This window comes from Haemaphysalis longicornis, unplaced genomic scaffold (genome assembly GCF_048455015.1).
Source record: "Haemaphysalis longicornis isolate Haplotype H1 unplaced genomic scaffold, Haemaphysalis longicornis Haplotype H1 scaffold_4, whole genome shotgun sequence".
NCBI classification, from domain to species: domain Eukaryota; kingdom Metazoa; phylum Arthropoda; class Arachnida; order Ixodida; family Ixodidae; genus Haemaphysalis; species Haemaphysalis longicornis.
This window is the reverse complement of record NW_027526361.1, coordinates 72888424-72908554: the sequence shown is the minus strand read 5'-3', so window position 1 is coordinate 72908554 and position 20131 is coordinate 72888424. Positions and strand designations below refer to the sequence as shown.

The 20131-nt window shown below is 45.7% G+C and overlaps 1 protein-coding gene across 1 annotated transcript in view; it reads right to left on the bottom strand.

The window, feature by feature from the left end:
* The window catches only part of LOC144178918 (piRNA biogenesis protein EXD1-like), a 35451-nt gene extending 17314 nt beyond the window's left edge, over positions 1-18137 (bottom strand). The window contains exons 1-11 of the mRNA XM_077707066.1: positions 17849-18137; positions 17372-17440; positions 17218-17266; positions 13879-14027; positions 12312-12406; positions 11464-11550; positions 6492-6596; positions 6149-6229; positions 3828-3986; positions 2318-2512; positions 484-619 (exon numbers count right to left, since the gene is read on the bottom strand). Coding sequence (XP_077563192.1) covers positions 484-619; positions 2318-2512; positions 3828-3986; positions 6149-6229; positions 6492-6596; positions 11464-11550; positions 12312-12406; positions 13879-14027; positions 17218-17266; positions 17372-17440; positions 17849-17972 — 1249 coding nt within the window. The 5' untranslated portion in view covers positions 17973-18137. The remainder of the gene's footprint in view (positions 1-483; positions 620-2317; positions 2513-3827; positions 3987-6148; positions 6230-6491; positions 6597-11463; positions 11551-12311; positions 12407-13878; positions 14028-17217; positions 17267-17371; positions 17441-17848) is intronic.
* Positions 18138-20131: the final 1994 nt, after the last annotated feature.

Here is a 20131-nt window from a genome sequence, read left to right as displayed (position 1 = left end):
TCGTGGCCCTCGAGGCATTTCAAAACATGATTTTAGAGTATTTCCCGATGGAATTTCGGGTTGATATTTTGAAGGCAGGTGCTTGAAGGTACAATAATTCCAAAAATTGGATTTTCTCAAAATCGATATTTTGGCCATTTTTGACCATTCTAAGACCCGCGTCCCCCCTTAAAAAATACTGCTGACTTAAAACCTATAGGCAGCACTGCAGATTTGAAATGACCATAACGCAACTTTCACACCAAACTAACTGCGCCAATTATTATGGGCATAATATCAAATGAATTGAAACTGCCACAAAGGTTTACCGTAAAAAGTCAGAGACGACATATTTTTTGTACTACAGGAACTGTGCTTGTGACAAGGTCATTACAATAAAGAACTATCATGAATTCAAATCAGTGGAAAATTTTACGCAAGAATTAAGCCACACGCAAAATAAGTTGCACGGGTGACAGTCACCTAGCAAACCCTTAATCTTACCATTATTTCTGTTGTAGCGGCCGTATTCCCTGTAGCAGTCTCGGTCGTAGTTGTAGTTGTCAGATTGCCTGCGCGACCCCGGCACCACAACTCCAGAGTTGAGGACTTCCTTGAAGCTTGCTGGCAGGATGTGGTGCTGGGGACAAGACACGAGCAGCTGCTCACAAAGACTGCATCCCCTTGGAGCCACAGTACATTACATACACCCTCTTCTTTGCTTGGACCAGGCATGGACACCATGCAGGCCTTTGAAAGGACATTGAAGCGAGTTAGTTGCCCAACTATTTTTTCAGATTGAAGTCTCTAATGCGCATAACAAGTTTACGTGCATTTTTTACACAAAAAAAGAGCACCAGAAGCACCATTTCATTGCAACACCCACCTCCCCGATTGACCAATGTTCGACGTGACAAAATTTAGGCGTGTGAATGTTTTCAACCTACACGAATCACACAGGAACAAACAAAAAGTTGCTACGCAGTGCAAAAAAGGTGAAAAATCGAGATTTCGAACATTTAGGCAGAGTTAATTGATATTGCAAATTAGTATGCTACTACAGTGGCTTGTATAAGGCAGGAGTATTACAGGTAAATTAGGCTGCCACAAAATTGGGAAATGAAGGATTACATGGTTGAAACTAGACAATATGAAACCATAAAGTTGAGAAATTCACGGAAATGTCCCTTCAAAACAAAGTCGCTGTATGTGCCTGTTTAAGCAGCATATACGATTCCACACTACAATCAGGTCCCCCGAGTCAAAGCCTAAAGTAATAACGGTAAATACTGCAGAAACTCCTGAACGAGAATTGTCGGATAAATACGTTAAGTCGCTCTGCTCTACACCAATTCCCTTTATAAGTGTGCGTCACCACCATACTCAGCAGACATTTTTTTTAAGTCAGCAATAAAAGGCCCTAAGGGTTTTAAGAAATTCAAATTCCCCCCCCCCCCCCCCCCCAACGACAATGATGTTGAAACACAAAGCTTTCTTGCTTGCCAAAATCAACTGGCAAAGTGCCAAAGTCAGAGCCACTGCAATCAAAGTCAAAGTGTCAACAATCAAAGTGCATATTGCCTGCGATTCAAAGTCCAAACTCAGATGACAGCAAGCGAACTCCTCAAGAGAAAGCCGAGTGCCCCCTCCATCGTAGTTCAAAGGGAAGCATTAAAATTATTTTAAAATCCAAACTGCTTCAACCATGTCGAAATGACACGACAGATAGATGTCGACTTCATAGTGCGAAGAACACAGGTACGATTCTAAACACAAGAAGCGTTTTTCCTTGTCTCGTCATCATGTGCCCTCCCTTGGTGTATTGTTGGCTTTGCTGCGGTGTATTTTAGGTAACGCCACTGGCATTACTGAGACAAGGAAAGCATTGCTTGAATGGGTACCCCCAGCATGCATGTATCTAAGGAGTAATACACACTAAGCCCATCTAATGTAAGCTTCACTACTGTACACAGCTGCATTGCTAGGAAGGTGGATTTCAAGGACAATATTAGGTGCAGAGGCCCTAGGGTTTTTCATTACATACCTCCGTAAGAACCGTGCATTCTAACGAAGCAACATACAAACGGCCCGTTTAGACCAGCTTTACAACTACGTGCTCATGCAATGCTAGGAAGACTTCTTTCCCGGGACCTTCCTTTTATGAGGATATAAAGAGCGAGACAAAATTGTAACGCATACAGGCATTACGTACGGATTTCCTCACACAGACTCAACACAAGTGCTTCAAGCATTTGAAGAACATGCACCCAAGCAGCGAGCAGTGGCTACATGTACGCAATTCACTCACTCCCCACGGCAGAGCTACCGACGAGCGTACCGGAGTCAGGCAGTCGAGGTTCTGTGTGTTGGCGTCCCGGTCCAGCTTGAGAAAGAAGTGCACGCTCTGCTGGAATTGCAGCAGCAGCTGCCTAAGGCAGGTGCGTGCCAGCTCTGCCAGGAACACCGTGTCCTTCACCAGGCTATCAATCTGGGCCAGGCTCAGGGGCCGCTGGTCCCACATGCACACCAGCTCCTGCAATGGATGTTCAAGGGGCACTGTATGTCACTCCGTGCTGTGGTCGGCATCAATCCGCTTCACAACCAAGTACTGGCGCTTCAAGATGTGGCAGTGGTACCAATGGATGGGTGAAGATACACAGACGTCCCCGACCCCATCTCCACGTGCTAAGTCTAAACCAGCTGCCCCATCTGTCGGCTTCTACAAACCAGCTCGGCTCCAGTTGAGCACGAGCCTAGTATACGCGACAGAACAGGCAGACGAGGTGTTCTCACAATCACCATCTTTATATTTTTTGTCCATACGTTGACTTCCAACTGCTCGTATGCTCCGCTGTCTAAGTCTGTTCCCTGCCTCTAAATTTCCTAATCTTGCCCCTTCATTGGGTTACCGCAATCTGTATGAGATGCTCTCGTGAATAACGAAACATCAGTCGAATGCGAGACATTCTTCCAACAAATCTGGCTTCCAGACATCATTGCTGACAGCATGCTGGTGGTGGCTGTTTGAACAATGTGCGTTGTAGCAATCTGCAAATGAAGTCTAGTAGAGTCCAGCAGCGGAGCGACTTGAAATGTGCCAAATTTATTTCACTGCCCAGACTCTCACACTAGCTGTAACAAAAATAAATCTGCATGTGGATTTCCAGAAGAAGAAAAAAAGCAGTTGGCCTATCAGATTGGACAAGCCCCTAGAAGGTAGAAGAAAGTAACAACGTTTGGATCCACACTACAGCCGTGTTACCACCTTCAGCTACCTGTATACACTGTACCTGGGTCCTTAAAATCGCGAAGTCTTACGGTAAAGAGGCGCACATGCAGCCAAAAAAACACAGGCAACACTGTCAGCTTCAAACTTCGGCAGCATTCGATGTTTTTGCAGTCAGCCAGGCACTGACCACACATCCTAGACAGGCTGCTGGGCCCACACACATACAGCCTCAAACTTGAACAATTTTGCTGGAACCGTCAAAACATATTACCACCGTTTTGACTCAATGGTTTGAACTACTAGATTACGTGGACATTTTTGCAGCTTCTGGCAGGCTGAAAAAATTGGTCGTTGACTGTGTTAGATTAATGCATAAATTAACTAAGTTCCTGGCTGCTATTGCATATACAACCACCAAAACATAGTGGTATTCTGGCGAATCAGCTGGCTAAGCCTGTTAGTCGTGGAATTGAGGGTGAATTTTTACCCTTGAACAAGGCCAGGCTCTTGCCAAAGCGTATATTAAATATTGCATATATCAAATATTGTTACATTTGCTAGTGTGACTTTATGAGCGCATAGAATAGCACAAGTACAGGGAGAGAGAGAGGCAGAATACCTCCTGCTGCCCCTGCCTGGAGCGAGTGTACTTGAGCTGCTCTTGGGTCAGGTTGAGGAACCCCCGGAGGCAGTTCTGGACGCCCCGCACAAACTGCGGCAGGTAGGACATCTGCCCCGCGTCCAGCTTCTTGTGCGCGTAGATCACCACGTCGGCCACCTAGGTGGGCGGCAGAAAAGAGGGGGGCCCAATGCGTGGCCACCGTAAATGACAGTTTCGGCTAGGGGGACGCCTTTGGTCTGCTGGCACAAGCATTGGCAGTTGTCAGAGCTTGGAAGAGATAGCTATGGTTGTCAATGGTGCTCTAGTCAGTCCGTAGCCCTGTCTCCGACCGAAAAAAATGTTTTGTAGGCTAAGTGTGGGCGAAAACGAGTCATAGAAAGCTCGGGCTGTGACTCGGTTTCCTTTCTTAGAAACCAAATCAATCAAAGAAATAACAGTAATAAAATATTGCACAAACCCTCAAGTAGGAATTGCCAGATAAATGCTTAGGCCGCTCTACTACGCACCAAGACTCTTGAAGTCAGCTTCGCTACTGTACATGAATTTGTCGCTGGAAAGACATCTTTTCAAGGCAATAAAGGGAGTGTGATATCAAAGTACAAACACCCTAGTTTCTTTTTTAATTTTTTTGTGAGGTCCCACATATCCCTATGGACAACAACAACGCCGTATATAGACAGTGGAACCCCAATAATAAGACTTTCAAGAGACCATGTGAAAGCGTCGTATGACCGGCGTATGATCAAGGTACGGGTAAGTGCTGGCCTAATAGCGGTCTCACGCGACAGGTGGGCTAAGAACTTATTTAAACTACTATATATAGCGCGTTCTCGCGTAATTTGCAAACCCCTGGCTGAAATCACAAGTTTGTAAAAAAAAAAAAAAAAAAGAAACACCTATTTTTTGCTCCCCCTCCTCTCTAAGACGTCTGTGCTAGACCGCCTCATGCACATGAGTTAACCTCGAAAGGCTGACAGTACCGAGAAAATTGAGAGGGGAAAAGAAGAGTGTGAAACTGCCAAGGCCGAGTGAAACAAACTATCTATTCCTTGCACCCGCATTTTCTGATTTCATTTCTCCATCAAGAACTGGTCTTCCCCTACCCCCAGCCCCATCTCTCGACAGCCACTGTGTTACCCTGACAGTCCCCATGCTGTCAGGTCTCCTCACTAAATGCCTACAAGTCCATGTTTTGGGGACAAAGCACCTTAGGGGCTTCGGCTGTCAGCGTGTCCTGTAGTTGTCATCTCGTGTGTTCTGGTAAGGTAAACCAAGTTGTCAAATGATGGTCAAAAACAAGCGCATAGTGGATAAAACCAGTTCGAAAAAAAAAACTAGCATGATCTAAACTAATTTAAAATACAGGAATAATCAAAATTTAATTGCATTAATAACAAAAATTTCTTAAATTGCACCTCGAAATTGATTTCAAACGCCAGGTTTTCGCCTGTAAAGCATACTTCTTAGCAAGCTGCGGCGTGTGACACAAAGACAACTTACAGTCAGTCTGTCTCTCATTTAATTGCTTAAATCCGGTTCAACACAAGAGAGGGCGCCACCGCCTCAGCAAGTGCGCTATTGCTCCTCCCACCAGCACTTCTCTGGCACCCAACAGCGCACGCCATGTGGCAAGAGGAGACTTGCAATCTTTCAATACACTTACACACTGCATGCTTCAACCCTCCTCAGGTTTCGCACTAACGGAGGTGGCCCGGGATTTTTTTTTCCTTAATTTCAGCTACGGTGACTTCCACCCAAGTTTGTTACCTAATCCAAGAAGCTCATTTCCTACCCCTGAATGCAACTCCTATCTGTATTCTCAGTTGCTATTGCTTTGAAAATATCTGCAATTAATTACAATTAACCACTTCAGTACTTAGTCTGACTATCATTTGAAACGGCACGTAATAAAATTATGCTCACTGCAAACATGAAACTGTTGTGCAGCACAAGGACATCCAGATAACTCAACTTCAAACGGTGCTTGATACACTTCGGTTACCTCAGGGCTGTGAGGTGCACTGCAGTTCAAGGTATTCAGACTGCGTGGTTTTTAGCATGCTCATATAAGTACTACCAACACAGGGACACTTCTTTTTTTTCTGTCTATTAAAACAAAAAGATGCACTCGCGACCAATAACAGAAACCCTAATGTAGTTGACAATAGCAAAGCACCCTAGCCACTTTGGTAAGGTGCGTTCAGAAAAACGAACCATTAATAACCACTCGGATGACAACAACGCACATAAGCGCAAATCACACCCAGGGCCAAGACAGACAGCACCGAGCACCAGCAAGAAGCGAGCTGAACACTTACCATGGTGTCAAACACGTTGTTCAGGTCGACCTTGTACTGATGGTAGAGGCAGTCGGAGAGGTGGCGACAGTCGTGAATCACCTTGGGAGCAAAGATAAATAAAACGCATGCAAGTAACATAACTCAACCATTTTTAATTTAAATCAACGGCTTCTCCTTTGTTTGTTCCAACAAATTTGTTTTACTTAGTATGCGGCCCTTATACAGAGAGGCTGCTTTTCTTTCCACAGATAGCTGCCCTTCAAGGACGGCTGAGCCTCGCAGCAAATGCACTTTATACATGTTCATGATCCGCTGAAATGTCTCCAGCAAGATTAAATTGTCAGAAAGTGAAAGGCGTCACCTTTTCGATGTCATCGGATTCCAAGACTTCCTTGAGGCCACAGTTAAACAGTTCCTCCTTCAAGTTCATGACGTCAAATATAAACACTTTGGTTGAGGTAGCAACCTGCAGGAACAAAAAAAAAAAAAAAAGAATGATGAAACAATCTAAAGTCTTAGGGCCTGTTTTTACAAATTTCTCAAAATTCTGCAGGAGGCTTGACTGCCCATCTAAGCATTAAAGCTGGCCGATACCACGAAAGACTGAACATGTATGTACACTGATATTTTTCTGTTTATCCGGTCTTTTTTAGGGGAGGGGGGGGGGATTCATACACATGCAAATTATTAGCAACTATCTTGAAAGTGAACCCCACTTTCCCGAAAAGTATTTGTACGTAATGAGGGAAAAGTCCTTACAGAAGTACTGGCACCAAATTCTTCATTCTCTTTTCACTGGATGGATCGATATGCCTACTGGCTTAACAGTCATAGAAGAGCACTTTAAATTACGTAAACAAGTGCATGATACAAACATACTGAGTGGCGCAAATACACAACACACAAGAAAGAAGACACGGACAGGCGCTACACTTCCAACAGTTTAATAGCACCGACTGCAACGTACACATATACACACATCCCGACATGCGCAATAGAGATGTGCACAGCGTCAACGCAAGAATTTATCTAAAAACCGCCCCTCGGCTTTGAACAATACTCGGCTTGGAAAGTCCTACACCGGCCAAACTGGGAGATGTTTGAACGACCACCCCAAGGGACCATGCACAAAATTTAAAATCTAATAATGGCGCACATTTAACAGCACATTGCGATTCCTGCACAAAGTGTGAGCCACGGTTTTCTGAGACAAAGATACTGGGAAAGAGCAGATATCAGAAGGCCCGAGAATTGCTCGAGGCGCATTGTATCAGAGTGAAGGGAAGTGACTGCGTCAGTGACACTTCGGTGGAATTGTTCAAAGCCGAGGGGTGGTTTTTAGATAAATTCTTGCGTTGACACTGTGCGCATCTCTATTGCGCATGTCGGGATGTGTGTATACAGTTAAACCTCGATGTAACGAACTTCAATGTAACGAAACCCTCGATGTAACGAACCACGGAATTTTTTGTAACTTCAAGCGTATGCACACCATGTATTTTCACCCTCTGTGTAACGAAGTCCCGTTTGCCGGAATTTCAATGTAACGAAGTTTCATGGAAAACGAGGCACGATATTTAAGTTGTAGAAGTAGATTTTGGGAGACGCAAGCGCCGAAATGGGGTCCCAATAAAACGCGAACGGCGACACGGGTCGCCCAATGTCGCGGATGCAGCCAGCCACGGAGTCTGATTAAGTCCCTTGCCTACAAACAGGGTGGCATGCATACACGGCTGGCGCACTGTTTCTGTCGGAGCTTAATCGTCTACTGCTTAATCGGCATCAGCGTGAACCGCACGCAGCGTTTTCTCCCTGCAAAAACGCAAAACGCGCCCCGCAAGCCACAGGCGCGCTGACGCAGCCGCGGAGACCACCCGCGCGATGCGGGTAGCTCCAGCGACCGCTTCTAACCTCTCGCTGAAACGCAACTCGAGGGGCATATGAGAGGGGCGCGCGAGAAAAAAAGCGGATAACGTGGGCGAAATTTTCATTGTAAAACGTGACACGCGCCGCTTACGAAAGCGCCCATCAAATATCCTCCGCGGTGGTAAGCCTAATCGCCACTGGCGTTGCCGCCGCCGCCGCCGCAAGCCGCCGCTTTGCACTTCGTTCGAGTTCACTCATGCTTGTTGGGTTTCGTCGTCCCAGCAAGCATTTGTGAATCTTTATGAGCCTTGCACGCGCGTTTTTTTTTTCACACCGGCGTCCGCGATTGCGTGCCGGCGGCGGGAAGTGACTCACGCTGCGCGCAGCGGTGGGAGGAGCCTGACCAGTTTCGCCACGGTTTCGCCAATGGGGAGGCGCGCACCCTACGGCGGGAGCTTCGAAGCGCTCGGGGATGCTGGCTGGCTAGACGATAAGGCTGCCGCGAAGGATATTTGATGGGCGCTCTCGTAAGCGGCGTGTATGACGTTTTACAGTGAAAATTTCGCCCACGTTATCCGCTTTTTTTCTCGCATACCCCTCTCGTTTGCCCCTCGAGTTGCGTTTCAGCGAGCGGTTAGAATCGGTCGCTGGTGCTACCCGCATCGCGCGGGTGGTCTCCGCGGCTGCGTCAGCGCGCCTGTGGCTTGCGGGGCGCGTTTTTGCGGGAAGAAAACGCTCCATGCGGATCACGCTGATGCCCGCGTAGACGATTAAGCACCGATAGAAACAGAAACAGTGCGCCGGCCGTGTATGCGCGCCACGTTTTCTTTTTCAGGAAACGCTTCACGGGATGAACACTTCATTATAACCGCGAATTTCAATGTAGCGAAATTTCAATGTAACGAAGTAAATTACGAATTTTACCGACTTCGTTACATCGAGGTTTAACTGTATGTGCACGTTGCGGTCGGTGCTATTAAACTGTTGGAAGTGTAGCGCCTGTCCGTGTCTTCTTTCTTGTGTGTTGTGTATTTGCGCCGCTCAGTATAGTTGTAGACCTCAACCAACATGCCCAGCAACACATTCTCTTGAAGTGCATGATAAATGATCAAATATAATATAACGTGCATCAGTTTTTGCAGCTATGAGTGTGAGAGGTACTGAAGCAAAAGTCCTGACATTACATCAACACTTCAGTGAAAACATCAAGACACAACGCACACGTTTTGAGAACACCCCACCACTGATGGTTGTCTTTGCAGGTCTACACCTCAGCATGTGATCCACCACACTTCATGAGCAGGGCATGGCTTATTGCACCCATAAAGGAGGATAAGGGAGGCAAAAAGGGGGGCAGCAGTTTCAATGTGTCGAGAACAGCTAGCAGGCTGTTTGAATGCGCCTACGCCTACCAACGCAATGGAATTCCATTACCCCTTTCACTAGCGGTGCGGATGACAGCTTTCAGTGTGAGATCTCGCCCATATTATCAGCTCCTTTCTATCATGTGGGACTCTGCTGTCACCAAGAAGTGTCAATCTGGTACGAGGTGATGAGTATGCTGTAGCTGTGGCTACCTGCACAAATACATGATCGCTGCCAGTGTCATATGTCACCGCTCGCTGAGCCACGCTAATGAAGTGACGTCTAGAGTTGTTGTCTGCGAGGCGTAGCTAGTTGGGGTCATTTCCCCTGGATCCCATCAAAGGTGCTCAACTATGTCGGCTCCTTTTCATCCATTAGAAAGGACGTCACACTGATGCCTATTTGCACGGGGGGGGGCCACCTAAGGAACTTTACAATGGCAGAGTGTGATAAGAAAAATAAAACTAAAATATGTTTTACGTAGCTCAGATTTAAACTTAAGCAAGGGTATCTTGGTGGGTAAGGGAAGAGAACTGCACAATAATATTAACCACAAAAACTGTTGCTGTCGCTCCTTTAAATGTAAAAAAAATGACTCGCTGTTTTTCAGCGGGTTTGTGCCGCAATTTCGAATTCTGCTTCCGGTCTGAACACAGTCCTTGGATAGCCCGCAGACTGTCCAGGACTGGTAAATTAAGGATGCCGAGTATTAAATTACGGCACTTTTCATATTTTACGAACGACGCACTTCTCAGTGGGCCATGGCAGTCAACGGTGGAAACGGACACTCATGTACGCTTCAGGCCTGTATGGCAGCCGTGGCGCTAGCACCATCTGGTTTAGACAGGCCCAACTGCTCACATTTTACTGCCCACTTCCAGAAACAACACTAGCTACATTTTTAAAAATCAAGACGTGCATTTTTTTATTTTGATTGTTTAATTTGAGCTGTTTTTGAAAAACATTTAGACGTAACTAGTTTTTTTTGTACGTTTTATGTTTGCTGAAGGAGCCATTCATTTTGATTTGCTTCTTGAATACTTGGCCATCATTACCAATCACTTAACAGTTAGTTGCTGTCATTGCAGATATTGATACAGAGGACCCCAAGTCAGAGAAAGCAACAACCTGGCGTCTACTTTACCAATTTCAACATTTAGCATAAAACTTTTTGTTCATTGCAATGTGAAAAATTTGCATTACACTACATACGAAGCCACATAGCAATAAAAAACTGCAGCCACCAGAAGCAGCATGTCATTCATGCCACGTGCAATGTATACAGTTGAGTCCACTTATAACGATACCGTTTATAACAATATATCGGATATAATAACAATGAACACCTATGGCACCATCAACTTTTGTATTCTTTCTATGGTAAAAAAAAACCGAATGCTCCAGTGCCACAATATCGGATATAACGATTGAATCCGGTTATATTGTGCACCAAAAGTGCAACAGTGACGTCTCTAATGATGCGGTTGCGCAGCCTACTCAGGTAGTGTCTTCGTAGGAGGTCCAATGCGTGACACAGTCCCTCGGGGACTTTGTTTCCGCCAAGGACATTTATCTCAGCTAGGTGAAGCACCTGTAGATGCTCTTGGAAAAGATTTGCGCTAGCTTCACACGCGGCAAACACAGGTGACCGACTGTGGCTTCTTTTCCGCAAATTAGTAGTAGTACGACCTTGCTGGCATGCGAATAAAATGTTTTGAGCTCTGTCCCGTCTTTTTATTTCGCAACCCACTTATAACAATTATCGGTTATAACGATGGGATTTCCTTGGCACTTGGATATTGTTATAAGTGGACTAGGCTGTATATGCATTCCAGGAAAACAGAATTCACTTTCAAGCCAGTAACTGGTGCTCGTTTATCTCACACATACACACACACTCCAAAAATCAATCAGAAATTAAAAACGCATGCACATTCGATCTTTCATGGAATTAATCAGTCATCATGTTATTACACTTAAAAATTTAACTCCACTAAAATGGGCACTCTGCCCAGCAAAAGAGTATGTTCCATTCACAATGGGTACATTTGACACATATTGCTTACATAACATGCATGCAGAAATCTGCATGCAGAACTCACCGCCAACACAGAGATGGGGCGGTGTCGACTGACTTTGGGGCCTTCAAATCCAATGGATATGGAACGTGCATTCCTTACAGCTGCCATCTGGGGGGAAAAAAAAGAAAGAAGAAGAACTTGAATGACAAGCGAATGCAAAATCAAGCAGCTAACACTGCCCAATCAGCGTCAGCACCACCATATTCAGGATGTGAATGACGTGTCGCTCAAACGCTACAATGTTATTGCACGACCATGCTTTGAAAAGTGAAGCCCCTCTAACGTCTTCCAAGAGATGCACCACATTTAGCCAGCAAGAAATGCCAAGTTTGTGGCATGCTCTTCATATAACCGTATTTACATAATTCCAACGCACACCTTTTTTCACGGATATAGGCGTTCAAAAATACCTGCGCATTGCTATCGGACCCGAAACTCAAAAACCTCAAATCCGAAACGAACCAGCTCAATGAATGATGGAGGTTTCCTTTAAATGCAAAGCAATCATCTTGGCGGATATGGAAGGGAGCCAGGCAGCATCGTGTGCATAAGGCGTCCTGGAGTCCAGTGTTCGCGATTGGTGAAAACATGGGACCTCATATTTAGGTGCAAAGCCTTACAGAAGCGCTTTAGCTGCCCAGAGCGTGTGCTGATTAATGTTCATTTAAATGTTTTGCGCAATTGAGGCATCCGTTAAGGGCATTATTTCGTGTGCACAGTAGAATCGGCGCCAAGATATTTTTGTGGATTTGGGGTGTTAAATTCTATTGCACATTACAATCAAGAAACATTAGAATCGTGCAAATATGGTATTTTCTTTGCCCTACAGATGTGAAACAGCACAGGCAATGGCATCGGTGCGCACGTACCGCCTTATTGAATCGATCATTGACTTGGTCGATGACCTCAAACTCTGACGGCAGTGGCCGCTGCAACTTCGGCAGCGTGTCTGGTGGGCCCATTACTGAAATGAAAACGTGCAACATCAGTTGGGATGACCAACGAAAAAGCAGAAGCGAAATTTCCATGAGCAGCATGTTTTCTATCTTCGCTTTCACTTTTACTCAGTACCACAAGAATTTATCAATATACTGAAATAATAAGTAAATAAGAGAAAAGGTAACCTACGGCTCAACAGATCATTGCAAGCCCAGTTGTGAAATGGCCACAAATGCAACCAATTTGTTTTCAATGTACTAACAGGTGTCCTGATTTGACAGTGCTTTTGTGGCAGCTGTCATTTCGTTCACATTCATTTAGGTGAGCCCACCAAGTTGTACTTGATCAAGTTTCATAAACTAGGCCCACCTCAGCTAAATTTTAAAAGAGTTGCGAAAAATTTCGGCCACCAAATGCTACATCTTACGAATAAAGTTAAACATCACAGCATCCACACCGCCTGTCTGAAATTTTGTCATTGAATTTCACCCATTATGTCGTTAAGTAAGAAAACCTACTGGGTTGCTTGTGAATAAACGTGCAAAACCCATTTTGAAAACGGGGAAGGGGTTCATACAAGTCTTGTCGGAACAGAGACTTAGAGTAAAGTTGGTAGGGCAATGACCATTTGAAGTGCAGGAAAATCCCATGTGATTTGCCCGAGTCATGTCAGAGAAGTTACTATAGCAGCAAAATTGGATTTTGTAGCAGCCTAAGAACAGTGCTGGAAAAAAAAAATCCCACAGGAACAGCAAAATGTTTCCCACGGAGCAGATAAAAATTTTTTGCCAAGATAGTTTGCTATCCTTGCACAACACATTCTATCACATCTACTACAGCAACGCTGCACACTTCTTCTGAACATTGCAAAATGTAAATAAAATGGTGCACTCCAGCAGTCAAACCTCTACAAGACAACAAAATAATCAATGCCATTAAATGGCTCATTATGTTTCAAAATGACTAAGTGTAGGGCCCAACAATCGTAGTTCATGTTCAGATAATCCACAAATGTGAAAAGGTAAATTCGTACCACCTTGAATATCGTAAATTGTTGCAGATCTTTAAACAGCGCCCCCCCACCCTGCACTCTTCCACATACACTTAAAAGCTCACCTTTACTTCTCTTCATAAAATAAACAGCCATAATGTGTCCCAAATATGCCTATCATCACCTACGTAGCTTCATGTAGCAAACAAAAAGTCAAGAAAGGAAGTTGGCATGATAGTACAAGAAAAAAAATGCCTTTGTGAAGTTTTAAAAAATTTCTAGCTCGCAAAATGTTCATACAGCTGCAAGTCAAAGAGGCTTGTCTGTACCACAAATGCAATGCATTTGTGAGAATAACATATTTTTAGAATAACAAGCGTGAGAATAACATATTTTTCTAGTTAAGCAACCGAAATAAAAAGTCAGCAGGACCATGCAGTAACTGTTATTCAGGCGTGAAAATATTCCTTCACGTGAGCCTTGCTTGATGACACCCAAGACCGTACGCTCTATGAGGCCCTTCTTGACGACTTCTTCAGAATTGTGGTCCCCCTCGATGCGGTGGCAGATGAACTCGCAGCTGTTGACGGACGCGTTCAGCCGCTCCAGATGCGGGGGCAGGGGGCGCACCCGCAGCAGGCGGGGTCCGTCCTCACTGCAAGCATTTGACAGAGGCACCTTGCAGCGAGATGGAAAAATCAAGCATCAAGCTTTGAAGGTATGAACCCCCATGTTAAAGGGGCCCTGCAGCACTTATCGTCGACTACTCGGAATGTTTTTTGGGGTGAAGTCCACTGACATAGCAATCTCCTCCCGCAATAATTATGAAAATCCGTTCACTATCACCGAAACTACGCACAGTGAGAAATCGCACATAATTGTTCCCTCTCAACTCGACCGCAGACAACGCGGCGAAAGCTGTCCGCTCTCTCCCAGAGAGAGGGGCAGCTCGCGGCGTTGTAGTCAGTGGCCTTTGATATATCACAGGCCAGGGAGTTCTCTCCTTTTCTCCACAACGTGAAGGGGTCTATTTCTGGTCTGGGGTCACAAAAAAACAGGCATGGCTGCCTGCTCACAAGCTCTCTCACTTAGGTTGGTAGGGTGTTTTTGAAGCAATAGACGTTTGTTGTCGAGTGGCCTCGTTGAAACAGGAGTATTGAAGTTATCACTCAGACTCCGTGCGCACTCAAAACACAAAAGAAACGCTGAAACTGTGCATACAGGTTCGAGCATAGAAGAGGTTGGTACACAGCGCTGACGACGGTGTATTGTCACAGGAAATGCAAGAAATAACCTGCAAAGTTGACCAGTGACAGCCAATAGGACAGCCATGACCGCAATGCCGTCGTTTAGGCCATGCCAGGGGTGCATAATGAGGAGAATCGAAGAAAGGGCGGCTGGTTTTTCTGAGTCTTTCACAGCGGTTTGCGTGCTCACCGCTTCACGTGCACGTGTAATATTTGGCTGAGGTATTCCTGGTAGTGTGATCTAAACGTAGCACAGGTTTACTTGCAGTGCTCAGAGTGTTACAGGGTCCCGAGAAAAGATTTTTTTTTTTTTCGCAGAATGCACTTACATTGGTAGCAGAGTTATGTAAATGCACGCGCAAGTCCACAGCAAGTGGGGACGCCTCTCCCTGTCATGTGTACGTTACCACGCCCCTGCAACGCTGTATTGCAAGTGGCCTTTTTCCTGTGAATTGACCACCTGCGGCGCCACGTTGCTACAACTGCAAAACACAATAAGACACCAAACGCTTTCGCACCGCTTATGAGAATGAGCTGGTAGTGTTGTGGGTACACACTCAAACCAAGAAGCTACAAATTGGGATCTCAATACCTCAAATTTTCCTTTACAACCAACTATTTTATTTCTACGTATTACGTTTATTCTCTGTATAATACCATTTTTTTATGCAATGAAAGCGTGACAGGTGAAGACAAACAGATGGGTTTTCTCATTTGAGTTTACATCGAAATGCTTGTGCATTTAAAAATCGCGCAGCCTTCCATCTAGCGATGAAAATGGTTGAATGCGAAACTTTCTCGTGATGAATTCTTTGGTTAGCCAATCCCAAACTGCAAGTATGTGCTCCTCTGGAGGCACGCACCTCTCTTCTAGAACACCCACAGCAACTCTCCGGTGTGCACTCCGTAGGCCGAACGTTTGGGTTTGGGGTGTATGGCGCGAATCGGTACCCGCTGCTTGTCGTTCACTTCGACCATGTCGAAATGGAGCAATCGGATAGACGCCAGCTTCATAACACGCGGGACACAGGTTCAATTTTTTCTTTAACTTCGCCCACAACCATTCATCATCATCGTCAGAGAAAGTTGGCTTTCCTGCAGGGCATTTTGGCATACAACGGCATGAGTGAGGACATTCAAGCTTCGCTTTACGACTGACAGACTGTTTAGGCACACCCACCACAGAATATTCTAAAAAGGCAGCACGCATTCCCTCTTAAACAACTGTACAATACATAAGGGGCTAGTCCTAGCCTGTGGGAATGCACCACCTTGCTAGACTTACAGCAGCAACTGCCACGCTTGCAGCAGAACTTATAAGCCTATTGTTTCACTTTGAAGTCATGCATTGTCCCACGCGCAATTGCGGGCATGCGCTACTCTGTGGTTACCTAATACTTTTAGAAAAGCAGCAGCAAGTGTTGGGTATGCATCAAAACTTAGGCCTAACGCCTACCGTTATGTTTTGAGATCTTACGATGTCAACCGTTGCATGCAGCATGAAGTAGAACGAGTTCAGAAGTCAAAAGGGTTAACGTGGGAACATGTGGCCATTGACACATGCAGCGCAGCCTGTTGATAGCTACCGGAACTACTAGTGAAATAGCTTCTTTAGTCGTGTTTTCAGGTGTGAAAATAAAGGCAACACGTGAATAACACTGGTGGGGATTACCCCCCTAAAAACGACGAGCAAAGCTTTGGGCCACACGCGAGTCCTCGCCACTTCACATGCTTGCGCATGCATGCTATAACATCACGGTACTGATAATGGACATCTTTGTCAAGGAACAATGCCAAATGCGAGATCAAGGCTTCACTGGTTATTAGCCGAAAATAATTCTTAAAACAGTTTTTTGCTGCTGTCATGGGGAGGGGCTGCTTATGTCGAACTTTGCCCCTAAAACGCGGAAGCATGCACAATATCTTTCAAATGCCGAGGTGCCACAGCGCCGTCCACTAATCTCGCCGGTCACACAGGTGGCTATCAGCAGGCTGCGCTGCAAGTACTGTAGGCCATGCTTATGTGCGTGGTTGTTAACACTTTTGACCTCTGTACTTTTTCCAATGGGTACAGGTTCACAACACTAGGCTTAAAAAGGCTGACATTAGGCCTAACATCCGATGTTTAGGTTCAGCATTACGTAACCTTAACGCTAAGCCTAATGGCGTTAGGCCTAACATACTATGTTTAGGTTCAGCATTACGTAACCTCAACATCAGCAACGTCAAAGTTATTGTAAGTGGGGCTCAGGGTACCTTTAGATAATGTTAGACAGCAAAGCGTGACGATAGGCCTAGCATCGGGCCGCCGCACACCCGCGTCGCGCCCTCCCTCGGCTGCGCAACCTTTGCGCAAGTGGATTAGGAAAATACGGGTGGCTTCTCGAAATGGCTTCAACACGTGGTTATAATTCCTAATTCCCCGAAACCGGTCGAAGTCGGCGCTTTCTCACAAAAGGACTGCATTAAACAATTAACACCACGTGTAAGAGCTAGAGAACAAGGCAAGCGCGCCCCGCACATGCGTTGCCGTTGCTCTGGCAGAGCTTTGTTTTATACGTAATTTTAAACTACGAATGCTTTAGAAGTTGAGCTTACTCTTGGCCGATCACTTGCTTCTTGCGATGCGTATTGTCTAGAACCACACCTGAAAGGTGAGATGACGCAAGTAATCGCACAAAACACTGGCCCGCCATGCGAACAAACAGCAAATGACTTCCCGATCACGCTCGTAGGATGTACTGTCACTCACATGACGCAATGTCGCGGTCATAGAAGTGGAATGTGCCAGCAATAGGCGTCCCGGAATCGACGATGACGACTGAAAGAGGAAACAAAACAGCAGTTCCGCAGTAATTCGATGTGAATTGTTTATAACATTCACACATATTGGCCTAAAGCGTTTATCGATTCTGTACTACCGCTGACAATGTATGTGCTAGGTAAAGAAATCATAAAGCGCGAGGAAAACCGCGCATTGAAAGCTGGAACACCGCGCTTATCGTGGAGAACTATCGATTCAACGGACGGCTACGTAAAATCTTTCGTCGGGCTCTTTTCCTATAGCACGGAGAAAACCGCGTCTTATTGAAACGCCGCGCTTTGGTCATAACGGGACTCCAGCATTATCGCTCATCGTTATCGCGCCAAACGTAAACTACAGCGTGTAACAAAGGTATAAATATACGAAACGGGTGGCAATACGTAAGTGAGATTCGGACGAACTCACCTTTGATCAATGAAAGTCGGGAGCTATTTTCAGGAACTCCGTAAACCGTGCCTTCGACATCGCCTGTGCTCATCCGCAGCAATACTCGACAGCCTTCGAGGTCAGCATTAAAACGCCTAGACATAATTTAAAACTTCGATAACAGATCCTGGTACTGCCACGAAATCACGATGTAGAGAAGGTACCGTTACCGTCTAGAAACATAGAAACAGACACAACCCAATACGCACACAACTGCGAATCAGGCGACAAGCTCCACACGTGCTGCCCTCCTGTCCAACGACGCGAGCAGAATGAGCACGGCGCCAACGGCGCATGCGCGTTATGCACGGCTCCTTCTCGCTGTTGCCAGCTCCTCAAAAACAGAAGTGGCTAAAAAAAAAGTCGCCGTGAGTCGAGAAAGTCGCCCAGTCAAATCAAATTTAATTAGGAGATGCAAATATATCCATTTTCAGCGCAGCACAGTTTATCACTTCCCACAGCCAATGACACATAAAAAAGCGCGTAAGCATTCCATTCTCTTGCAAGTTGAGAAAGGGGAGAGAAGTAAGCGGGTAGCCCGGGCAAAGTCGTACAAGCTAAGGAGGGTGTCGCGGGGGAAATTGGCTTATGGGTTGATACCGTGTTCGTCCACTCTTCGTACGTAGGGACGTTTTAAGGGTTTCAGGGCCTCGCGCCGGCGGCAACAATTTACTCAGCGGGGTGTGTTCATGATAGGCCAAAATTTGTAAGAAAAAAAAAAGGCCTCAAGTCCTTCGTAGTTTGATAAGACGGCTTATATATTGCCCTTGAAAAATGTCTTTCCAGCAATGCATCTGTGTTTAGAGGTGGAGCCGCCTTTAAGAGTATATAGGAGCAAGCTGGCTTTCCCGCATTGTGTGTTCAACAGTCAAACGTGGCCATCTACGGAAAGACTATGGTTGCACCTCCCTGTTTATCTTTCTTCGCCGCCGCTACAGTGTACTACCGCAGCCACCTCATTCCTGAGTCGTGCGTGCGCGTCCCACCGGCGGCCGCGTGTTCTTCGGCGGCCACCTGTGCGGCGCACTAGCTCTCCTGCGCTGTGATTGGCATAGCCGCGCTGTAATAGAACGACATTGTCTCTACCCACCAATCGTGTGTGTAGAGACAATGTGTGTGTAGAGACACCAAGCCTGTGGCGTAGACATATCTACTGTCCTTAAATTGCGATATAGCAAATTCCCGATATAGCTAAACCCCAACATAGCATTTCTAACCCAACCATAGTGCCGTATCCGCTGGACTTTCCTTTCCACAGACGAGAAGGGCTCTAAATTTATGGAGAATTATGGCTCTAAATGTAGGCTGAGGACAGCCTAAAATGTTTGAGTGGCACCCCCTGGCTCTGACGTCGGCTTAGAGACTCGCGCCGCTGTCTCCTACACTCCGCTTGTGAGGAGCAACAGTGCCTGTGCTAGAAATCGCCCGTTTTGATGTTTTAGTGCATCAAAAAGGGGATTTCCAGTGATTAAGTTATTTTTACAGCTTCTGATAACTACAGATAATTTCAAGCTGTATCTCGCACAAGTTTGCAACACACGAGGAGAGAGAGCAAAAACTTTCTTCAGAGCAAACATTATCGTGTGTGTAACTTGTCCTTTCTCGCTTATTTGCGAGGTTCAGCGCTCAGAGGCCCTCGATAATTATCCAAGCGCGTAGGCTCTCCTAAAGTATTTTTGAGATGCTCTTATGAAGATTGAACAGTCTAATGTTACGCCCCAAGCAGCGGGCCCTTACACGCGCATCGCAAGGCGGAAAATGATGATGATAAATTATTTTATTAGGAAGGGGAGGACCGGAGGTCGCTGGTGGGGGAAGAGTGGGAGTAGGGAGGCAGGTAGACGCCCACTAAATCACGCTCGCCAGGCCACTGGCAACGCCAAACTGGGCTAAGCTAACAATTCGAAAAAAAATAGAAGACAGCCGCTTTATTTTCCGCCTTGAACATCCTCAAGGTGTAAAATAAAGCGGCTGTCTTCTATTTCTTTCGTTGTTGTTGACTTGTATCAGATGAATGTTTTTTTTTTTTCTGTGCCCAACGCATTAATTTTTTCTGCACCGTCACAAACGTCTTATTAGGAGGTTTACGGATATTTGGAAGGCTCACAAAGTTATTGTGGACATTTTCTTCGGGCTGTAAAGCATACTACATTCTTCACCAATCGGCTTTCGTTATGGGTGCGAGCAAGAAGGTGGATATCAGCAGCGTGCGTTGTTTATTCACATGCAAATACAATGAGAAGGTTTGTGCTATGCCACCGC